Source organism: Chelmon rostratus, chromosome 11 (assembly GCF_017976325.1).
Source record: "Chelmon rostratus isolate fCheRos1 chromosome 11, fCheRos1.pri, whole genome shotgun sequence".
Classification (NCBI taxonomy): domain Eukaryota; kingdom Metazoa; phylum Chordata; class Actinopteri; order Chaetodontiformes; family Chaetodontidae; genus Chelmon; species Chelmon rostratus.
Window position 1 is genome coordinate 6,852,411 of NC_055668.1, and position 24,244 is coordinate 6,876,654.

Here is a 24,244-nt window from a genome sequence, read left to right on the forward strand (position 1 = left end):
TCCTTTTTTCTGCGAACATGCTCTTGTCATTAGCATGCCTCTGAACTTTGCCTCACAATGTCTCCTCTGGACAGTTCTGATGAATTATTTCATCCTGTACGAGGCTGACTGCAGGGCATACACATGTGGGTGCTTCCTCTGGCCTGGGTAGAGTCTTTCCATGCCGGTGCAGGACAGACACCTGTTCCCCTGACCTGCTAAACATGACCCGAGAGCGTGCTGCTGACATTAAACTGCGCATGTAAGAATGCACTAATTTAGAGACCGACAGGGACACAGTAAGGCTACTATCCATATTTCTTTTCTTGGGTTTAGAGAATATAAAAATAGTGTCTGAAAACAATCCATGCTTGACCTCTACTGCTTCCTCCACAATGTATTTACATATGATCAGAATTATCAAGCCAATTTGTTCCAAACTGCAGTCTAAATATCACACAACATCACTGAAGTGCAGCACATGTAATGATAGTAGACAGATAGGGAAGATAGTCTGTTGATGTTGGTAAAAGCAACTCCAGTGTAGAGCCTGAAGCAGAGTTTAAATGAAAAGTGAAACATCTCTGTGTGCACAGCTACATTCACGTACGATCGATACAGAAACAGGCAAGTTCAACAGTCCAGTTGAAGGGAAAAGCCTTTGTTTGCTTCGTGGTTTGAGTGAGATTGAAGATGATGATTTAACAGCTACACTTTTCAATAAAATAGCACCCATTTCTTTTTAAAAAAAACTTGAGAGACAGATTTTATTTGCTTATAAGAAGTTCTGTTCATATCTGAACCACTACAATGGTGTTTTACAAGTCCATGTGAACTTCTAAGACACCAAAAAATGCACTGTGGACTAGCTAACTTACTAAAATCTCTTTTAATATGTGATATGTGACCTGTGATTATTTATTGAGCTGAGTTTAATGTATAATTCCTTATTTGAATTAATGAGTGCTTAGTGTGCTGGAGTCATAGTCAGACCATTTAGATAACATTTAGAATTTATATGGAGAAATAATCAGGAACTACAGACAGAGATTAGGAATTCACTTGGCCTCCAAAAATATCTATACAGTGTATACAGACAGAATTAATCAAATATGTAAAAACTGTGCGTCACAGTAAGCATGTGTATGAGAAGGTGGTTGCAGACAGATATTACCTATACAGGCTCATACACTCACACTGGATCAGTGCACTTTGTTCTGGTAAACTGAAAAGCGAAATGGGAACAGGGGAAATGCGATCCTAAATATTGATACAAACTTTAAGTTGTAGTTATACTGCTTCTGATCTGATTCTCCTAATTAAGATTCAAACATGCCAACACCCATAGATGTACACTCTACAGAAACAGAAATGAACCAGACGTCCCTCTGTGCAGCCACTCTTTCCAGCTCTTTCCCACTGTGGGGAATCCCTGGATGCTTCCAGAGATGATGAGATATGAAATTCCTCCAGTTTGTTGGGAGACTGCTGCGGTCTCCTATGAGTTGGACATGCCTTAAATATATTGTCATTGAGGTGTCCAAGAGGCATTCTGATCAGATGCCTGAACCACCTGAACTCCTTTCAATCTCTGCTCCTTCTCACTGAAAGGAGCTCCTTCACCCTGTCCCTATGAACTCGTGACCACAGTTGAGACCTGGAAAGTTCGTGGATCGACCGATTAATGTATTCACCATGACAGTCCAAGACAACGGCTGCATCATGTGATCTCAAGCTCCATTTTCACCTCACTGTTGAGTAAGATAAAACTGAACTGATTATTCCATCAGTTGGGGTAACAGCGTTTTCCTAACCAAGGGGGCACTCAAGTCTCCAACAGACCATAGTCTTTGAGGCTGGTCAGCAAGCCTCCGGGACATCCCTGTCACTTCATAGTCCAGTACGCTGTGTTTGGGCTGTAGAAGCCCAACAAAACTACATCACCTACAGAGAGCAAAAATATAGTCAAACACCAGACACTTTCCACTCCTTCGCTGCACCCACAGCTTCTGTCCAAGAAGATCACAAACAGAATTGTGGTCAAGGCATAGCTTTGACATACCCTATGCTCTCTGTCACTGCTGAAAGTGTATTATTATACAAGGACCACAACACATCCTGACATACATGGTCCCGTTCTGCTAAGGCAGAAAAGGAATTTTGCACAGCTTTGCCTTAGTGGCACAGTTAGACGAAGAAGGAGGGCATCTTTTGTAATTACTGGTTGCAGAGTAAAGAGCTGTATGATTGACATACAGGAAGGAACACGTTCCAGCACAAACAAACCTGTGCTAATTGAATGGTTAAATTCAGAATTAGCTGCATTTTTGATTTATTTATTGATAAGATTTGGGATGTGTTCAGACATTCAATAAACAATGGTTAAACTGGTTAAAACAGCAGCTTTAGATTTCACCGTTGCTTTTTTAGAAGTTCCTACTCTTCACTTGTTGGTGAACAACAAGCACACGCAAAGCTCAATGAGTAGTGGATGTTTTTCCGATGTTAGTTTCACTTGCTCTTTTTGAGGTTACGAGGTAGAAATCAAGGCCTTTAGGGAGTCACCGGGCTGACATGTTGCCCGAGCTTAGCAGCCCTTTTTAGCTCTACTCGTCACGCTGCAGTCGCACATCTGCACCAATATATCAAAGCTGTGCACAAAAAACATTCCTGAGAGCAAAGCAGAGGTGATTTGTGTGCCTTTCTCCTTCTTTTTTTATTAAAATTCATCTGTGATCTGACTGTTCACTCGGCTAAAAGCTATACCTTTTAAATCAGTCATCCGTCCAGAACTTATACCTGCACCACATTAAGACCAGCACTGACATCACAACTGTTTCCCCTCTCCCCGCTGCGCCTCATGCCTCTTTCATATATTTTCTCTTGTCCTCAACAGATGGACTATCCTGCAGCCAGAGATTTTTTAAAGTGTTTAATAAATGTAATACAACCTATCTAGTGTTGAAGAAAGGGGCCTAAACCAGAACCATGTGCACAGAGTGGATGGCGGCCGTTAGGGGCTACAGCTAATATAGTTCAACATGTGGATCCGGCCATGCAGGCAGGTTCACTTACATGTTGGACAGTTTATGACCTTCAGTGTTGTTTCCTCAGAAAGTCTGGGTCTTTACGTTACTACTCTCTAATTTATAGCGTAACATTTTGTTTTTAAATGCACCAGTGTATTCTCTATTGGAGGAGAGTGATAAAAGGCTACAGGTGATGTTGGAATGCAGCGTCTTTCATGTTTCACCCCACAAAGGGTTTAGTACAGTGTTATTATGTTCCTATAGAGGGTAATATGTGAAAGTGTTTGACTTATTGTCAAATTAAGGAAGAGTGTCATGACCCTGATGGTGTATGCATGCATGCCTCAGGTAGTTATTTCATTCAGCTCAACGTGACACTACTAACCAGAACAGATAATAAAATATTCCTGAAAAGGAATGTGAGCAGTGATGGGACTGGATAAATCACATGTGGAAGTCAACCAGGAGCTGTGCAGTGTGAACACTTACGTTACACGTATTCCATTGTTAGACTGGGAAGCTTTATCAGAATTCTTCAATAGTAAGCAAAACTCAGTGGACTTACTACAAGAGAAGTAAGTCCACTGAGAGTCCCTGTCATCCAGAGCCAATCACAATATCAAAATGCTTTCTTGTTATTCTAATTTGAGCTATTGGTGGGTCAGTAGTTACAAACTCATGCTGTGCAGCCAAACTTTGCACAAACCCACAAAACTTCATTTTAAATTCTAGCAGGAGTTGGTAATCAAGATAAAATCCTTTGCCCCTTGAATTATTATATTGAAGTATCAACATATATTGTTGTACAGTGAATTTTCTGAAAAAAATAAACAAACTGAGAAATTGTTTTTGGACAAAAAAACAACATCTGTTTGAATTAAATCAAGTAAATTAAATATTTAAAAAATCTTCTTTCATGCAAATACATCAAAATATATAAAAGATGAACACAATGTGTGACTTTCAAAATAAAATATCACAACATGCAGCATGTATAAGTGTAGTTTTTCTTTATTATTATTATTAGGTCTTTGGTTACTAGTGTGGTTAAATAGCTTTTTACTTCGCCAATCCATTTTAGATTAGCTAAATATAGACATTTTGGAACACTACCTGTGACATGCACTGACTTCAATTTGCCATCCAAATCTTTATATAGTTACAAAGTGGCATTGCACTGTAATTATTCACCTAATGTTTATACCATCAGTTACCGCAAAACATGAGGGTGAGATCCCGAAATGTATTAAATGCTATCTGACTCACATTTTTTGCACAGCCTAATATTTCACTATAAGCCTTAGCATTTCATTCGGAGATGTACTCTAGATAAGTGCAATAATCTCAGTTTGATGGATGGCCCAGTCCGAGTCTAAGGCCAGCGGTGTGTGTACATACTGCTCTGGTTGTGGCAGAACGATAAAGCCAACATAGGCAGGTGTGTTTGGTTAAGATGCACTTGTCAAGTGGGGTGACAAGCATGTCTGTGTTCATTCAAGTGAACCCCTTATCTGCACCTCCTTGTCCCACTCATGAGACAAAAGCACTTCCCATGTTTGTATGATTTACCTCTCTCAAACAAAGTGCACCCACGAGCACACGCGCACTCACACGCACGCACAAAAGCACATACATGGCCATATCTTCCAGAGGACAGCGTGTTAGCTGAAGTAATTTATACAGCTAGCCTCTCATTACTGCTAACCTGTACAGTAAACCCACAACTCAAAATCCACAATACCTTACATGATTTGCTCTTCTATGTCTTTCTTTCTTTCTTTCTTTCTTTCTTTCTTTCTTTCTTTCTTTCTTGTGTTCTTCAGCATTTTATCACAGTTGTGTCTGTTTCTTATCTACATTTCAGATCCTCTGTAGCCACAGCTTGCAGTGCGCGAGCGCGTGTGCGTTCGCGCGTGCGACCGTCTCTCTTTTTTTTTAACGCTTTTCATCGGGGTGGTGTGGAAGTGACGTCAGAGTAGGAAGTAAAGCTCATCGCTGGCCGACGGCAGTGAGTAGCAATGGATAGCAACAACAGCAGCAGCAACAACTAAAATTAGCTGGCATTTGCCCCAGAAACCACCGCATGAATGTATTTGTGAAGCCGGTCTCTGGCGCTGAACGTCCTTCCATTGTCGACGAAAATGACACCGAGGTAAGCTGCTGTGTGTGTGTGTGTGTGTGATGCTGTGTGTGCTTGCTAGCTCAGTAGCTAGCCGCACATAGCTAACGTTATCCTGAAGCCTTATAGAATATAACAACAATAGCAAAACTTATCAGCTGGCAGTGTTTACGGCTGCTCGTAAGCATGAATAGACCAGTCAGTTCAATGACTGCTCAGTTCATTATGACAAACTTGTGGAAAGATGCTCACTCAAAGGTAAGTTCCACCCCAATGGAATTCACGTGGCTATATCAGTGTTATCATATGTATATAATTTGTGAATTAAATCCAGTTTCTCTTGAAGTTGAACAACAGATACACAAACTTCAGATATGAGTCACCTAGAGATAAAACCTGGAGATGTTTATTTGCGTTGGAAAAACGAAAAGACAGCTTGACACCACCTATGGAGATTTTACTTGACAGTCGGCGCATCTTTTTCTTCTTGTTGTCAATTTGGAAGTAATATATGAAACAATCATGCCATCATCCCACTGAGTCAGTAATTCAGTGACAACAGACCAACACCAAAATGTGTCACTGGATGAGATCATCAGTTTCAGTCTTGATTCTCCAGCTTAGGGAGCCATATTTATAGATATACACAAACGCATATAGCAGAATCTAATTTATGTTCAAGTCTTGATATTTCCTCTAATAACTTAAAAATCACATGTCGGTACAAGTGACTGCCATCATAGCTGGCTGTAATCATCAGCTGGCTTAATATCAATGTTCTATGTGCATCCGCATGAGTCATGTCATGGTTCTGGGAAAGATACTGATGCTATTCTGTTTCTTTTTGTGCTTTTTTTTACATTTCAGATGACTCACCAGTGGCTTGGACATCTGTGATTTGACAGAAGATGAGGCTTGCAGAGCTTGTCAGACTTGTCATTGCATGTAATGAATGCTACTGTAGGCACATAAACCACATTTGCATGGACAGCAAACTATAGTGAATCATGTTTGTTGCTTTTTGCACATCACACTCACTAAAAGAACGAACCACATAAATTTATCATCATTTAGTTTGTTTTGAATGGCTTTCAGTTGATAACCAGTGCTGACCATGTCACTGGGCGAGCAGTCTCAAAAGTGGTTTCCAACCCATGTCCAAGCCACTGTTCTTCAAGCAACCGGTTTACAGCCCAAGGGCAAAAATGGCACCAATGATGCCTACACTATCATCCAGCTGGGCAAAGAAAAGTACTCAACATCAGTGGCAGAGAAAACACTAAACCCTGTCTGGAGGGAAGAAGCCTCTTTTGAATTACCTGGTTTACTTTTGGAAGGCAACCCAGAAGTATATGAACTCTGCCTTATAGTGATGCATCGGTCCTTGGTTGGGATCGACAAGTTCCTGGGTCAAAGGTCCATCAACCTGAATGAAATCTTCGATAACAAGGAGCGAAAGAAAACTGAGTAAGTATCATAAACCGTAGCAGTAAAGTCCAAGGTCTCACTTCAAGCCACATAATTCTTGACAGAATTAAACAGTCTTAACAGGAATTTTTGCTCTGTTTCATTTATTGAAGATGTTTTGGCAGTATGCTTCCTTTGAATGATGAGGGCAGCATAACGTCAGTCAGTAAAAATGAAAAGTTGAATTTAAGGTGACCAGTGTGCTACCATCAATCACCCATCTTTCATCTATACAATCATTACAATGCTATTACTTCACAATATTACACCGACTAAATTTTGCAATGAAGAGTAGAACCACAGTCATGTCCTTACAAGAGAATACTTGGGTCAATTTTCTGAATAATATGAGAATGATGGAACAGTTGATGCAGGAAAAACTAAAATATACCAAGCTAATTTTTTTTTTTTAAATTACAATTTTGCACTCTGGGATGTCTCTGTTGTATGTGGATGCCACTAAAGTGAGTTCAGTTGTCTCCTTTGATATGTGGTACATTTCGTACAGAGTCTTGGGTCACATTTGGAGCATCAAGTGCAGTATTTGAGCTCTTTTCTATGTGATGCTTTTATAGCATTCAAGCAACTCCAGCTCACAGTCATGCATCAGTGTGCTGTTGGTTGAGGAATGAAGTGGAACATATTCCCAGAACTATTCCAGCCATGAGTGGATTACAGCATGGGATAAATTAGTTGTTATTTGTCACTTTTTCTACATGTGTTATTGCCATATTAGGCTACACCTAATGGCAATGTGTTGCATTTTGTGTGTTATATTCTCTGTTCTCAATTAGGTTTATGACCTTCTCCTTTACACCACATGATTTAAATACCATGGCATTGTCCTTTATTCACTTTATGTACTTGTTTTTGAAATACATTTTACTAGACAGATCTGCTTTAATTTAAAGAGCAGAAATTAAATTGTTTGTTGCCTAGTAGGTGGACTGGTCTGACAGAGACACCAGATTGAAGCTTCAATTGTAAACTATCTAACACAACTATCACAGATGAGGTAATGCATTTGTGCACAGTGACCACACATTGGTTGAATTTTTCCATTTTATCGACCCTCTATTGTTTTAGGCTTTGCAATGAATTGACCTACATTGTTGAGAGATTATTTTTAGCTTAATCACTGACATAGTGCGCCGCAGTTGGCCTAATTGAAACTAGTGGAGCTGGCCAAACATGTCTTGTTAGTCAGTCCTGTACATGCAATTGTTTTCAAAGTTGGGTGTGAAAACAAGCGGCCTGTTGGCATGTTCTGTGTGGAGTTCACTTACTCTTCGTGTTTTATTTTTGTTTGAATGCTCTGTGTGCCTTTCTCAGCCCAACAGACATGTAAAACTGATGGAGATTTTAAATAGCAAATTTAAATATACAGTACCAGTCAAAAGTTTGGACACACCTTCCCATTCAATGTTTTTTCTTTATTTTTATTCTCTTCTACATTGTAGATAAATACAAAAGACAATCATAAAATCATCAAAACTATGACATAACACGTGTAGAATTATGTGATCAGTAAAAAATGTATTCAAAGCAAAATGTGTTGTATATTTCTTCAAAATAGTCACCTCTGGCTTTGATGACAGCTTTACACACTGCTGGCATTCTCTCAGCCAGCTTCATGAGGCGCTCACCTGGAATGCTTTTGCAACAGTAAAAGGAGTTCCCATAAATGCTGAGCACTTGTTGGCTGCTTTTTCTTCACTCTGCCATCCAACACATCCCAAACCATCTCAGCGGGGTTCAAGTCAGTTGATTATAGAGGCCAGGTCAGCTGATGCAGCACTCTGTCGCTCTCCTTCTTGGTCAAATAGCCCTTACACAGCCTGGACGTGTGTTTTTAATCAATGTCCAGTCCAAGACCAAATGATGGCCCCATGAAGCAAAAACCAGATGACGTGGCGTGTCGCTGCAGAATGTTGTGGTAGCCATGCTGGTTCCTGTCAGCGTGCTTTGAATTTTGAATAAATCGCCAACAGTGTCACAGGCAGAGCATCCCCAAACTGTCATACCTCCTCCCCCATGCTTCATGGGGAGAACCACCATGCAGATACCCTACTTGAACCCAGTGATGCTTTTATGTGCGATGTAATCTGAAATTAAGCTCTTGGTCTTCCTTTCCTGGGGTGGTTCTCAGAGCCAGTTTCATCATACCATCTGTGGTTTTGCGATTGCGCTTGAAGATACAAAGTTCTTGGCATTTTCTGGATTGACTGACTTTCCTATGTCATTTATCATTACTTAGTTGAGTGACTCTTAGAGCTATTTACTGTATACCAACACTGCCTCTGCACTTTGCTGTTAAATTGATAAGGTGTGTCCAAACTTTTGACTAGTGCTGTATATGTGGCTAAAAGTGTGTGTGTGTTGAACTGAGTAAGCTCTTTAATTAACAAGTGGTTTGTCTAGACTGTTAACCCGACCTCTGTCTAGTGCATTCTGGAATAAGGTTTGTGAAAAGTACTGTCTTAAAGGCTTGAGCAGATAGAGAAATTAAATAAATGTAGAGTAAACTTCACCAGCGTAGTGTACCTACCATCTTAGCTTAAAGTATAATATTTGGCTAAACTTTGGGGTGTTGAACGTTACAAGTCCAACACACACATGTTTTTTAACCCTGCATTAAGCCAACAGGAACAGAATAACCAAATTGGATCTGGTGTTAATTAGCTCACTGCACATTTCAACATGGAAGACATTAGCACACTTCCTCTTTGCCCATCAGTTGAGAGAATCACAATACGTTATAATCATGGGTTTTATTTGTTTTAGGTGCCTGAACGATGCACCTCGAGGCCGTGCTCTTTTTCAGCAGAGGTTCTGTAATGGATATGCTCACGTTGCTTGTTGGCCTAATCCCGCACTGCAGGCATACTTGACAATGACGCCAGGACCCTCGATACTATATCCACACTCCACTGTGTGTCTGTGTTCACCGCGGCCTATCGGCAGTGTTTTTGAACTGACATATTGGGGAGGAAAGCCCGTCTTGATATCTGAGTAGCCAGCCCATAATTATCGCACACCTGTGTTTGTTGATTGTGAGGAGTTTCCCAGCGGTCTGGGCCCGAGTGGGAGGATTGTGGTTCCAAGCACAGGGAGGTTTATCTTGGCCTTGAGACACACGTGAGGTGCAGCCCCGGCCCCACGGCAGCGGCATGCTGTGGCTGCTGATCAGACTGTGCACGGTGCGCAGCCTGGGAATCGGACCCAACAAGGCCTTTCATGACTGGGCTCCTGAGCCACGAGCTAGACGGTTTAGAATAGCGCTCAACAGCTGTGGTTTTTCAAATGGCGGTACCAACACCTTTTTTGAATTTAAGTGATCCAGATTTTTTTTTCATGCTGGAATTCAAGGGACGCAACAAATCTCCATTTAAATTCAGGAAGAAATATCAGTAATTGTATGATAGCAAATACATTTATGCAAATATGTGTTGAAGTTGAAAATTGATTACACTTATCAAACTGCACCATGATGGAGGTGGGCGAGTACAAAGACCAATATATTGATGTGACCATAGTTTAAAATACACCCACAGCATTTACCAGATAAATGTGTCAAAAGCAGACAGCATACATTCACTGATGTTGTTTCATCCTGACGCTGGTTTCCTAAAGGACATTATCACAAGCCCTATAACACAGAGGATATGTCTCATTAGCATGTATGAACTGTTGGGTTGCCCTGCGATGTGGCTTTGCAATTTCCCAATTGCTTGTCGTTGCATTTCTGAACAAAGACCAGATTTGTGCAAATGCCACTTTATTTTGCTCAGAGTGAAGGCATAAATCCCATTACTTCCAGTTGAAAAGGCAGAGATGTTAAACAAATAGGAGCCCAAAAGCAGCCTGAAATGGTCTATATTATTCAGCAGCAGGCTTTTTCTTATTTTCAGTTTGCAAAGAATAATGTTTGTCCTCTGAATGATAAATTGTATTCTCATTCGTGTCAAAAGAAGGTTCAAACGATTTAAGCCCCAGTATTTGTGTGTAGCCATTGGACTACTCTGATCAAATTAGCCCTTTCCGTGGTGTCCACAAAGAAATAGGTAGAGTACATTAGATAGTTAGTAGCTATTTTTTTTTTTTTTTTTTACATTTGTCATATTGTTTGATAGTGTAAGGATTTCTGCCACACTCTGACTTTGTATATCTGTCTTACTGAGGTATATTGAATTATGTGTAATTAACTCATAAGATTTTCATAAATCCTCCTCTTTTTTTTTAAATTGTCTCATTGAATATGCTCAGGCTAAGCTTCCTCTGCTCTCACTTTAGCTGGTATTCCTTGGAGTCCAAGCCAGGGAAGAAGAAGAAAGAGCGGGGCCGCATCCAAGTCAGCATCCAGTTTATGAGGAACAACATGACAGCCAGCATGTTTGACCTCTCCATGAAGGAAAAGCCCCGCTCCCCTTTTTCCAAACTGAAGGACAAAATGAAGGGTCGCAAACATGACAGCGGCATTTGTGACACATCGTCAGCCATCCTGCCTCGCTCTGCCATGTGTGACTCGGAGCCCAACCGTCAGTCCGTCGTCCCAGAACCACAGCCCCAGCCTGAAGCGAAGGTCAAGAGACCACTACTGGCTGGTACCCATAAACTCTCTGCGGCCCATTCCATGTCAGATCTCATTGGGACCCACTTTCGGCCCAAGCTGGACTCCATGAACTCCATAGAAGAGAGTGGTAATGAGCAAGGCTTCTATTTTTCAGATTCCTTGCATCAGTTTGTTTCAATATTTGTTATATTTGCCGTTTAAATAAATATTTTTTTCATTTGGACCAGGTAAACTTTTATTGCTGCTAGGCACATGTCTGCAGGGAGTTGACAGAGATTTTGAATATCACCAATTTTGTTTTTTTGTCAACTGAAATCACTGATGATTAGTGAGTCATCAATTTGTGACCTTAATTAATCCCTGTGGCTGACTAGTGTAAAACTGGCCTGGACCTTCCTCCTCCACCAGCCTTCCATTTGTCCCTCCCCAGTTTTTCAGTTACTGTAGCTGTAAATAATGCAAACAATAGTCACGATTTTAACAATAACAACTGCATAACAATGTAAAATAAGCTCAATGGGTGAAGAACGGGGTGGAATGACACGTCTTAAATAGCCGCTAAAAGTCTTTATCTGGCGATGTCAGGTTTGATTAACGATCATGTTAGACTCTACAGACACAATGTGATCATTTTGTGGTGAAGCAGCAAAATTTGCTAAGGGAAGCTGCCAAGCAGTCAGCCAACTATCAGAATTCACTGATTTAACAGTTGGTCTCTAATGAAAGGCAAACAAGTAGGCTTATTACTCAACTCGCTGCCCGCCCCATCTTCACTGTCCGACCTGTGCTATACAGCCATCTGAGGCAGTTACATTATGATGATTTTGACTTTATCTTACAAGCGTCTGTGTGATGATTCAGATTGGCATGCAGGGGAGGGGAACCTATTCAAAGTTCTGAAGGTAGGAGGAATGGAACTGAAGATTTGGAGGGTTTAAATTATACAACAAGCTGTCCTTAGTGTGTGGTACACAACAAAGAGAGTGGTGATTTTCACGAGTTCCTTTGTAAAAGTGTTTATAAAGAGAAACCAGTTCTAGTGACATCACATCAGCAATTGGTGTCGACCATTAATGACCTACTTCCTAACTTGATACATATACTGCTTTTGGTTTCTCTTCCAGGGAGTGCAGGCGGCCCTCACAGGCGTTCCCAGAGCGAGGTGCCAGGCTACCAGGATGGCGAGGCACACAGTGACCCTTTCACTGATATCAGTGACACCCTGCCACAGAAGTATGCCACGCTCCCACGCAACCGCAACCCGTTTGAGGGGGAGCACGGGCAGCTGTGGGACCGGCCAGAGCGGAAGGAGAAAAAGGAGAAGGTCAGCCTACTGGAACGTGTGACGGGAAAGAAGGAGGGCCGCAAGACCAGCAACGGGGGCCGTTCGGGCAGCTCCGGAGACCTGCGTTCCCCCAACCCCTTTAGTGGAGACTCACAAGCAGACACTAACCCGTTCAGCTCGAGCTACAAAACCAGGTAGTGCTTGTTTTTTTTGTTTTGTACTGTTCCTCAAAATTAAAATACACCGCACAATTCCAGCACACCATGCTTTATTCATCTCACAGAACGTTTTCTGCTGTCTTGCCTTCATTAAGGTTGTTTCTAGTTTCTAGATAAACAGTCCATTAATCAGTCATGTGACCTGTAAATCTCCATAGATACCAAGTACATAAAACAATGTTTAAAAACTACTTTTGACAAAATACCATTATTACTGTTAGTGGATTTGCATGAGAGATATAAATGACCGCAAATACAAAACAGACAGACCTCAACACATCCTCCCCTGAACTGAGTTTCCAGTTGTTGTCAGATATGTTAGTTCTTTGAGGACAAATATAATCTAGAAGACACTAAAAAAAATGGCTTCAGCTCCAGTTCCTCATTTATCCCACTCGGGCTTAGAGTGCTCAATTTAGAAATCCAGAATACTTCCTCCTGAAGAAGCAACTTCTGTAAATGCTCATCTCTCTCTGGTTAAAAAAGATCTACAAAAAAACTGAAGCATATTTATAGTTGCCTTTGTTTTGATTTGTACATGTTACATCAATAGACATCTATGAGACAGCAAGGTTTGGTTTGGTGTTTTGTTTTAACAGTGTCAACTGCTGACAACTTGTTCATAGTTTGCAACATGCATGTGACTAAGAAACATTACGAACTTCCTAATATGTTCCACTGAAATATCTATTTCTTCCTTGACTTAAATTTAGCCTCCATCCATGTGGCTAAAATCTGCATTCAGCACCTGTGCAGCAGTAGTTCTGTAGAGCATATCACCACTGAATGTTTTTCATTGTATTCCTTAAATCATGTCATAATCCCAAAACATGATCTTGCTACGCCATGGGACAACCTCTGTACTCCTGGATATTGGTTACAACATTCCCATAAAGTTTGGAATACCTTGTTGATTGAAATCTATGTGACAGACCCCTTTTTTTCCCTCATTCTGTTGTCAAATAATGTTATTCAAACATTTCCACTGAGCTGGTTATGTCTATTTCCTGTGTTACATAAAGAGTTGGTGAGCACTGTGGCTAAGTTCTGGTTTATCAGAGTGGAAGGTGTCATTAGTGGCTCTTTAGAGAGCTTGGGCTTGATAACGGAGCCCTCTGAGCTATAGTAATGAGATCCTCTGCAGAGATAGACCACCCAATTAAACACTTATCTCTGTAGCCAGTAGTCCATCATCTTTACTGCTGCCTTTGTCATACAGTAGCTCAGTGGTCATTTATAATGTGGTGCTTGAATACAAAACGATGGATTTAAGTATGTTATTTATTGATGAGCTTATTCACGGCTGCAGTAACAACATGCCATAATGAAAAGTGTATTCCTTGATAAATTATCATAGCCACCACAAATACCCAAATCAGTACAGGGTAAAGACACCTCTGTATTCATAGAATGGCGATAAGTATATCCAAAGTATTCACTGTAATACCTTCATGTGATTACTAACTTTCTTTTCGATTGCTTCGCAGTGATAAAAAGTCAGCGAGAAGTGAAGACATCAGCTTTGGCCAGAAGAAGAAGGACATCTATGTCAAGAAAAATGTAAGCAAGGCAGCGCAACCCTCATAAAATCAAATGATTTGTGAGGTGATATTGTTGCACGTTGTCAGTTTTACATGGCAATGATTGAGATTAGAAAAAATGAGAAATGACCCCAGCACTTGTAACTGTGTCATTACTTCCTGTGTAGCATCATGCAGATTTTTAATTGAGAACTCCAAGTTCATTTGACATAGCAGCTGGTGACGTTGATCTCTGAGGGCGCTGAAAACTCAGATGTGCCATTCAACTAATTAGCAGCTGCACACATTGGTCATCATGTCTGGTCTGGTCATGATTTGAAGTGGTGTGAAATTTCAGGCTGTAAGGTCAGTCATAGTGGTGTGTTGCACTTATTCCATAATTGGAGCTTTTTGTTGTGAAAAGACATAGAAATGTCATCTGTTTTTCTTCTTAATGATCATTACATTATTTGTACATGCCATTTTTGCCCTTTGCATTTTGTGGTTAGTTTGGATTATTTTGCATTTCCAATTTGAAAAAAAAAAAATCAAATTTGCCAACTATTACACAGCAAAATTGGTATTTATGAGGGAGCAGTAGTCAAAGTGATGCCTAAATGAGAAGGAGAATGCTGATAATGGCTTTCCTCACCTTTCTTTGTGGGTGTTGAGGGCTGTCGGTATCCACACATGTGCCCCCGTGCATGCCGCAGTGCCTCGCAGAAATGGTGGCTCCCATTTCCTCTGCTTCAAGGCCCTAATTAACCACACACAGGAGGGGGAGGGAGGGCAGTGAGAGATTTCAAAGGACTGAGCTTTTAGATTCTCAAAGCTGAGCTCATTAGAAACTGTAATGACACAACTGGAGAATGCCAAGTGTCCGCCTTATCTTCTCCTCACTACTGATCGCAGAAAAATGGTCATCATTACTTTGCCAATTCATGGTCATTTCCAGGCCTTTGTCACCAGCCACTAAAGCTCCTGACTATTGTGGTGTGTGTGCGCGTGCATGTACATATGCTTGTAACCAACATGCACTTCCATATGGCAGTCAGCTCTCTTATTCCCTCTCAAATGGCTTAAGTGCAGTGTCTTTCAGTGAGCTGCCTTTTTTTGCGTTGTGTGTGTGGAATAGGTTACCGAGCTCTGTTCTTGAAACCCTCCTTACATTGGACATTTAATCTCAGTGGCAAATATTTCATTTTGGTTTGTGTCGCCCCACAGTAGCCTCCATGCTGTTAGAAGCGATAAGATACCTGGTAAGCAGTCCCGCTCCAGGTCTTTCTGCATTGTCTTTCCCCAGCAGTAGAGGCTTGAATGGTGCATGGGAGTGGAAGCTGATAAGTGTGGTATTTTAAACAGGGTGAAGGCTTTGCTGCTCTATCCGTTCGGGGGAGGATGCCCAGCACTGAAGCGATAAAGTGGTCCCTCATTAAAAACGATTACAGCTCCTCTCGTACCTGCGCAATATGATCTGCACATACCGTACCACGCTGCTCTGTCCAAATAGGTTGTCCTCAAAGAGCAAAGCTGGGCTTGGGTTGCATCCTTATTTTGGTATTTATTAGCCTGACCTTTAATTGCAGAAATATGCAGCCTGGCATTTCCCCTCAAAACAAAGATTCCATTTTTCTGGAAGTCTTTATTATTAAGTTCTGACAGGCTATTTAGACTCTTTGCCTGCACCCTGCCTAGTTAGAAAGATTATACTTTTAGATGCTTGAAACTAAAAAACAAAACCACTTTCTCACTGTGCGCTGTAGTGTCAAACTTCAGTCCCATTAGAGCATTTAAACTGCTCTTGATTTGTTGTAAGCATTGTCACACAGCATTGGAATTACAACATCCACCACAGAATTCATTGACATGTCAGTGCTAAGTCCCTTGAGAAGCATCATCTTAGCAACTCCCAATTAGCCTTTATTAGCACCAGAGAACAAGAGATAGACATATGACAGTTTACATCACATTAGGCCAACACATGTAATTAGTCTATTTTCTCAGTCGCAGAATGACTGAACTTAAAGGCTATCTTTAGTCTTGCCTCTGTTATCAGATGCTGACATTTGACAGATCATTATCTGTGTCATGTACTTCTACAAAAAAAAATGTATTTGCAAAATATGATGATTATGGAGTGTGTAACCTCGGAAACAGCTGGGGATGAGTTGAGCATTTACTTGTTTTATATTCACAGGAGACGAAACAGGAAAGCGTGGCCGCCTATAGCAACTTGTCCTTCGAGGAGGTCGTGCAGGAACTCATCAAGCAGAAAGAAGTGGTGAAAAAGAAAGACGCCCACATCAGGGAGCTGGAAGACTACATCGATAACCTACTAGTGCGCGTCATGGAGGAGACGCCGAGCATTCTTCGGACGCCCTATGAGCCAAAAAAGAAGGCGGGTAAACTTTGCAAAAAGTAGAGAAAAGACACAGGATGAAAAGTTACTAATGAAGGTTTAGCTGTAGCTCATGTATCAGTATCGTACGGTAAAATAGGAGGGAACAAGTGGGATTGATCCAAGCCAAATTTCTGATCTACTTACGTCTTTGCTTTAAAACGTTTGTATTCAGTGGATGTAGTTTTTATAGACTTTTTTCAATTTTTTGGTTATTTTAGTTCATTCGGGGGGTTTTCTTTGCCTTCTTTGTTTGGCAGAAATCTCATTCCAGTATATTCAGTTTTAAATTACTTCATGAATACTTGTGCATTTTTTGGTGCTTAAACAGGATAAGAAAAAAAATAATTGGTTGATTAAAGTCAAATCAAATCCATATTTTTGACAAAGGTTAGATTTAGCTCTATTGAATGCACTTGTGAACCCACAGAGGTCTGCTGCACACACAGCTGCTGTCATCTGGCCAAAAGCTTTTAAGGTGCAAATGCAGCCAAATTCATGTTTACCAGATGCTGTAGTCGCAGTTGTGTGCCGTTTGCTGAAAGACGGTCAAGTGGATAAAATGAAGCTGTAGTTATTGTGTTTACACTCACGTACGAGTCTTAACCTTGCCACCTAAACTACGAAACACACTTAGAAGAGGCAGCATCGGCGAGCCTTGTTCCGAGCCTCTTCTGCGCTCTCCTACATAATAGCCTGAGTGATTCATGGGTATTATTAGAAAGGCTGGAGGTGGTTTTCGGTAAGAAGTTACTGGACAGTATCTGGGAGTCTGGTTTCTTTCTAGCTCACTGAATCATGCTTTTTTTTTTCAAAAAACGAACAAATGTACATTCCTATCATGAGTAACTGTCTTTCCATTCTTTATTTGTGATGACTATCATTTAAAGGTCCAGTGTGTAGGATTGAGGCACATCTATTGGCAGAAATGCAATATGATATTCATAAGTGTGTTTTCATTAGTGTATAATCACCTGAAAATAAGAATTGTTGGGTTGTCGTTACCTCAGAATTAACTCTTTATATCTGCAGAGGGAGTGGGTCCTCTTCGGCGAGTCCACCATGTTTCACTGGCATGTTTCTGTAGTAGCCGACTAGGACAAACCAATCACTATGGACTCGCCTTTCGCGTTTTTTTCCCATGTTTCACAGCCACCGTAGATCCTCCTACATGTTTTGAAAACGATAAGTGAGCTGGACGGTATTCAGCTGGTTGCAATCTGCAACCTCACCACTAGATGCCAGTAAATCCTCCACACCGGACCTTTAAGTTTCTTGGACCAAGGGTCTCACCATCGCTCTCTGAAGGTGGTCATTTTACTGACTTTAAGTGCAATAATCATAACTTGAGTATCTTGCTTTATGTTCTGCTGGTAGTGTTCTCGTTTACATTTTAATCACATTTTTGATTCACTGGTAAGCTGGGAGGTCTTTGTTGCAGCCGACACAAGTTGTTCAGCCTTCATCTCGTTCATTTACAGTTTTTGCTGAAGATTGTATCAATGGTACCTAGCGGCACATGTAGATATATGCTGTACAATCTTTATTTATAAATGTGTCATAGAGCATTTACATATAAACATTATTTTAATGTATTTATACGGTACTTTATGGTAAAAACGCTACTGTATCCCTCACCCCCTCCCTCACCCCCATTCTACTGTATTAACACTGTAGAGTTTGTACAAATCCCAAACAAAATTGGCTCATTTGAGGACTCATGTATTAACTTATCTCATGTATTAACTTATCTTAATTATCTTACTGATACCGTTTTTATATGTAATTCCCATCAGCATTAATATCGGTTTACCTTCAATGAAATACTTATCACAAATTAATTATGTACTGTGACTCAGTATATTTCAGATATATTTTTTCTTCATGTAATGTCAAAACAGTTCAAATGCTAACATTCATAGAAGATGTGTGTCTTACCAGTTCAGTGACTACTAATAAGAATTAGTTCCTAATTGTTGGAGGTAAACAGCCAATCAGTGTCATTCAGGTCATAAATAGCAGTTTGACAGCCCGTGTCAGAAACTAACTGTCCTCATTTCACAGTCTTATGTCATCTCGTGTGTCGCCTCAGTCTGTGATGCTAATGTCATAACAGCACATGTTGTTTCCACGTTTAACAGCGCTCTTTAATTCTGTTTCGTTAATCACTTTCTACTGAACAAATGCAGAGTGAGCTGTGGGGCGGCAGCTAGCTCACACGGCTGGTACTTAAATGAGCTGATTGACTAGTTAAAGTTTTAGTCTCAGAAAGAGGCCAAGTTTTTATCACTTCACACCTGCGCTCGTGCTGGATGTTCAACAATAGTGTAATCACTAACTGACGTTTAGGTTTACATTTTTAATTGTTTATTCCTGTTCATGTACAGTGTTAAACATGCCTTGTATTATAATAGTTTACTCGAGGTTGTAGACCATTTGTAATGATTTTCAAATGATGATCCACCTTGTCCTTTTGCTGGTATTAGTTCTGGTGTTTATATCTTTTGTAAGTACGTCTTCAGAATATTTGACCTTTACACTGTATGATACCAAATCACAGCTGAGACAAAGTGCTGCACTGTATCTATGGAATGTCAACAGTCAGAAACACTTGTCAGTTTTCATTTTTCATGAATGTTGCACCACTCAGAAACACAATTTGTTACTTGCCAATATTTTTCTGCTGCTGCGAAAGTAGTTATTTCATCTGAAGGTATGTAATCTCTTTTTGGACTTGAAGCCAAGATCTCTTGTTACTGAATGTATTCTGGTCGGCTTTGAAATACATACAATGAAATGTATAATAATATACAGTACACTAACAAGGCCATTGAACCTCGCTTGCCTTTTAAAGTATTTGGTGTATCCAAAGAGATCATTTCACTTAGGTGATTCTTTTCCCCTTCCTTCTTTCTATTAGTCTGACAAAACTCAGACTTATTGTGGATGTGTGATGATGTGACACAGATGTTGGGTAAATTCTTTTGTACTGGAAAAATGTTAACTGATTTGCATATTTTTTGTCAAGCCAAAAATGTTGGAATCAGTACATAAAATGATGGGTATGAAGTGACGCTAATTAAGAAGATATGTGGAAAAGAATGTTTTCCATTAGGAAAAGCTTCTCACTGATTGCCTTCCGACTTGTGCTGAAGTGTAAACTCTCCGTCTCCTCAAGTTACAGGCTTTACCAACAGCTTTAACTAGTCTGGATTGGTAGTTAGCCACTTGTTCCTGGACCTTGCCGAGCTCTTAATACTTCCATTGTACATACTGTACAGTCACTTTGTAATATCACTTCACCTCCCTTGACTTTTTTGCACATTTTGTTGTGCTGCAAAATGTTTATAGCATGCTTCCTGGGGATTTATTCTGTCCGAGTTTCAGTCAGTACGAGTTAAGTTGAAAGGAATTTCAAAAGTGGGAATAAAAGTGTAAAACTGACTAAAAATATTCACCCCGTTTTTCATTAGAGCTAAACTGGCATTGGCAAACTGATTTAATTGTGATAGTAGACATGCTAATGGTTTTTCTTTCTCAGGCCTTTTTGTAGCTATAGATAATTTATCTTTGCTAGCAAAATGCGTGGATTGGTGTTTTGGTGTAGGTCATATTGTGTGACAACTCGTACAGAGTGTGGAACAGGTGATTTATACATTGTTCTCCAATGTGCCCTAAAGCCTCATTGCTTTGCTTGAATGATGAAACAACAAAAGATAAGGTCTTCAGAAATGCTGAATTTCATTTGGACCCTGAGGTTATTTAGTTCAAATGCAATGAGAGGTTTGTAGTTCAAATTAATTAATTTTGGCTGTCATATTTTCTTTTAGCTTGATTGCTACATTTGCTTTATGCTTTAATATAATTTGGTGCTTTGCTAGATGTCAGACTAAAACACAAATCTAAATGAAAAGCATTTTCAAATCATTCTGTACCACAACAGTGTAAAGGGGCACATTGCAAAAATCCCTGCATCATTATTATACTTCTTCCTTCCCACTTTGCATAATATTTGTCATCCAATTAATGCCAGTGTTTGAATATGCAAAGCACTCAGAATGCTTAGAGGCAAAATTTCCTATATCATTTGGCCACGGCCTTTGTCGTGATTTAAGATTATATGGAATGTTTTGCACATGCATTAAAGTGTGTTCTAGGTGTCGTAGGTGAATGTCCACCCCATTACAAAAAAGAGTGGATTTTTTTTTTTTTTCCATGTTGACGAAGCATGCATTGAACCTTTTGATGAAGATGACATAAAGCTCAAGTCGCATCTCACAATCCTCCTCTGGCAGTCTTTTAAGTCTTCTACTGATAATATGATGCTGCTTGCCATAGGCCACATACAGCTGCCAGACACTAAGACTTAAGCTCCCGCTAAATCCCCTGACGGTGCTTGTAATGTGGCACACAGTTTTGAAGGAAATGATGACTGTGTTTATAAAAGATCTCGCCAGTTAGCAAAGCTTCATTGAGTTTACAGAATTGTGTGGAGGGTGGTGTACAGAGGCCAGCACAATTAAAAATAATATGAGTTGAGTTTAGTGCCCTAACATGGTGGGGACCTTAAAGGAAATTTTGATACTAACATGCTGGTCTACTTGTGGAGCTACTTGATGTGTGCTGGGCCTTGCGGTTCATTCAGGCACATGCCTCGAATGTAACAAGATAAGGTAAATGGTCGTGTTTGAATTCGTCATCTCTGCATGTCAATCACGTTTATGTAACTCTTTACATTATTGCCAAATTCTATGGTATTTTCCTGATCCAGACACCATTAATTCCACTAGATTGGGTTCATTTTCATTCATCACACAACCTTATTGTAATGTGTTATTATATTATATTATATTATAATACTACAGAATTGAGTGTATGTTGGTCAAAAAATGTCCTTTCATCGGAGAAGGCAGATGAGTTTGTTTGTTTTAATATTTCACATAATAGCCAATATGCAAGACTTTCATACCTGGATGTGTGGGGACACGAATGTATGTTTTGTTTTGTTTTTTTAAATAATTGTAGCTCTGGAAACACATTGGGGTCTAGAAGATGTATTATGATAACAGTATAATGTTAATTCTGACTATATGTAAAGTGCCAACACATACACTAATTCAGTTTGATGATGCATTTCTTAATAATGACCCTTTTTCCACGTACTACAGTTTCAATCATGAACTTTTAGATATTATCATCACCGTCATTATAATCAAATCCCGATGTTCTACTGGCTGTAGTTTGAAAGGCACAAGCAAGGTTGATTGTATTGTCCTTTTCAATAAACTCACTCTAAATGAAAACTGCAGTTATATTGTTTTGTTCTTTCTTTCTTTCCTTGTTTTTTTTTCTTTTTTGGTGAAACAATCAAAAGCTTGTAAAGATATTTTCACCTCAAATGAAATTAGAATTTTATAATACGTATCCTTAGCAGATCTGACTAATCCAACACTCCAGTGTAAATCCGATGCAAATCTTCCATAAAGTGGATTGCCATTCAGCTGTTCCTCTCGTTCAACACCTGTCCTATCATTCTTCTGTATAAATTAAAAGCCACTCTCAATTAACTCTGATCTCACTGGCAGTTAAACCACGATTAGTGTTTTTAATTGTGATGATTTGTGTCAAGCTTTTGTTTTCTCCCTGTTCAAAGCAGCTCTTCCTTTTGTTCTGGAGAAATTCCCATGCCTTCCTGGCAAAAGAGAGAAGTGGCATCGTTTGACAACAGAGTAGCAAGATTGCTTGTTAAAACTCCACTCTAATTTGCCTATGTGTGCGACAAGGCTGTGTGAAATCTCTTGGGACAAGAAACACTTGTGTTGTTTACCCGCTGATGCTTTTGTGGGTGGGTTTGCTTCCCCGTCACCCCGCCGCATAGCAGGTTAAAACATGAACTCTCCCCTAGTAGTCCCTGAAGAGGTGCACCTCAGCACCGCAGCAGCTGCCACTGCACGCCACAACACTGCGTTTCATCTGACAGTGATGAGATGCATAGCAGTGGTAACCATGGACACCAGGAAAATACAAAATTACATACGACATAACTCCTATAAGTAACAATCTTTGAATGCTACACGTGACCACCTGTGCTGATTAAATAACTAGATTCAACATTGCTTTATGTGAGGCTAAATTTACATGTCAGCAACATTTAGATGCAGCCATGCTCGTAAAGTTAATTTCAATATAATTTGTCTGGTGACCGAATTGGCAGCATGCGTCATGATTAATTTTTTATCTTCCTGGGTTAACTTATACTCTGCCTTGGAGTCACTGAACACAAATAAGTGTGTAATTGGGCTTTATGTAGGTGTCACCTGTTGTATTCATAAGCTAATTGGCGTACACATTGTCATCCTTGCACATTCATCAACAGATTGAATTTCACAGATCGCAGCTTTTGTACGGCGGTGGCACGTGTCATCTGAGTGCCTCCTAGATTAAAGCCCATTAGTTCATTGTGCATTACGCCATATTGCTGTAATTTGAGGAAATATCCGACAAACGTGTTATGTTAGATTCTGTGGGTGCAGGAGAGCCCAAGCGTGCCAGAAAGGGCCACCCACAGGTCACCTGCACTCCCCTTTAAATATGGATGGGCGTCATAGCAGGGATCAGTGTCACCCCGCACGCGTCTCTGAATAGAAGTGCCTCAGGCAATCATGGAGAAACTTATACGAGGAGAAATTCGGCAGATGGATGAGGTGTTTTTAGGGAAAAAACCAGACCTATTTGGGCAGCTGGCCTGAACTTGGTGGATGATCTGGGTCCAGATGTCAAGGTTAACCCCTCAAACTCCCTGGAGTATCAGACCCCACCCACTCCTCCAATGCAGGGCTCTTTGTTGGATAGTTAACTAATCTGACTAGGTGCTTGAGATAAATCAGGTGTCAAACGGGCTGCAGATCCCAGCCTCGTGCATTGTATTGATGGTATTGTCTTCCTCTGATAGCTGCCACGCGTCTGGTATCAGGTGAACAAAGCCAGATGACAACCAGAGGAAAGAGGCAATCCGTCCACGTAGAACAGCAAACAAGGCTGAAGGATGCAGACTGGAAGTCATACAAGCGAGCTACAAAACACATATGCAGTCAATAAGCACACCAGTTCTATCATGTATATTATATGTTTTTTTTTATTCTTTGAAAGTATAAATGTGCACCAATCCTGTTGTCACTGACATTTCAAATGAAACAAACCTTTTCTTTGCTTTCAAAGAGTGAGTTTTTATCCAAATATCTGATAATGCAAGGTCAGCTAGCAAGCCAGTAAATTTTGTTTAACAAACAACAGCCATCTAGCTGTTAGCTAACATTCCACTGTTTTTGGGTTAGCTAGCATAGTTGTCGCTTGCTAGACTGCAAGAGGCAAATTTTGTTGAATGTTAATGACTAAAAGCTATTTGAAAAAAAATATTAAGGTCAGTTATGTCAGCAGTTTAACAGTCATATCATTAACATTTTTTTTTCTCAACATTAATGTTACATAGCTAACACGGGCATAGCAAAATGTGAATTGTCCATGTTTTATCGGATGGAAGTCATCAAATAACTTTATGTGCAAGAGAAGGTAAAACACATACATTAGTAACATTAACAGTGGTTAATTCACTTCACGCAGATTTTTTTTGGAATGGCTAAGTTGGTATAACATTAG

General features: G+C 40.2%; 1 protein-coding gene across 1 annotated transcript; it reads left to right on the top strand.

Moving 5' to 3' along the window:
* Positions 1 to 5,016: 5,016 nt before the first annotated feature.
* Positions 5,017 to 21,885, top strand: LOC121614333 (rab11 family-interacting protein 2). The gene is made up of 6 exons (XM_041948153.1): positions 5,017 to 5,160; positions 5,995 to 6,594; positions 10,888 to 11,294; positions 12,292 to 12,646; positions 14,158 to 14,230; positions 16,388 to 21,885. The coding sequence occupies exons 2-6, from the start codon at positions 6,242 to 6,244 to the stop codon at positions 16,610 to 16,612; spliced, it is 1,413 nt and encodes a 470-aa protein (XP_041804087.1). The 5' UTR covers positions 5,017 to 5,160; positions 5,995 to 6,241; the 3' UTR covers positions 16,613 to 21,885.
* Positions 21,886 to 24,244: the final 2,359 nt, after the last annotated feature.

Bases quoted from the DNA above. Each gene is read 5' to 3' on its own strand.
- LOC121614333 (XM_041948153.1), top strand. From the start codon at position 6,242: ATGTCACTGGGCGAGCAGTCTCAAAAGTGGTTTCCAACCCATGTCCAA. The intron at 6,595-10,887 runs GTAAGTATCATA...CTCTCACTTTAG, and splicing joins AAGGAGCGAAAGAAAACTGA to CTGGTATTCCTTGGAGTCCA. The intron at 14,231-16,387 runs GTAAGCAAGGCA...TTATATTCACAG, and splicing joins ACATCTATGTCAAGAAAAAT to GAGACGAAACAGGAAAGCGT.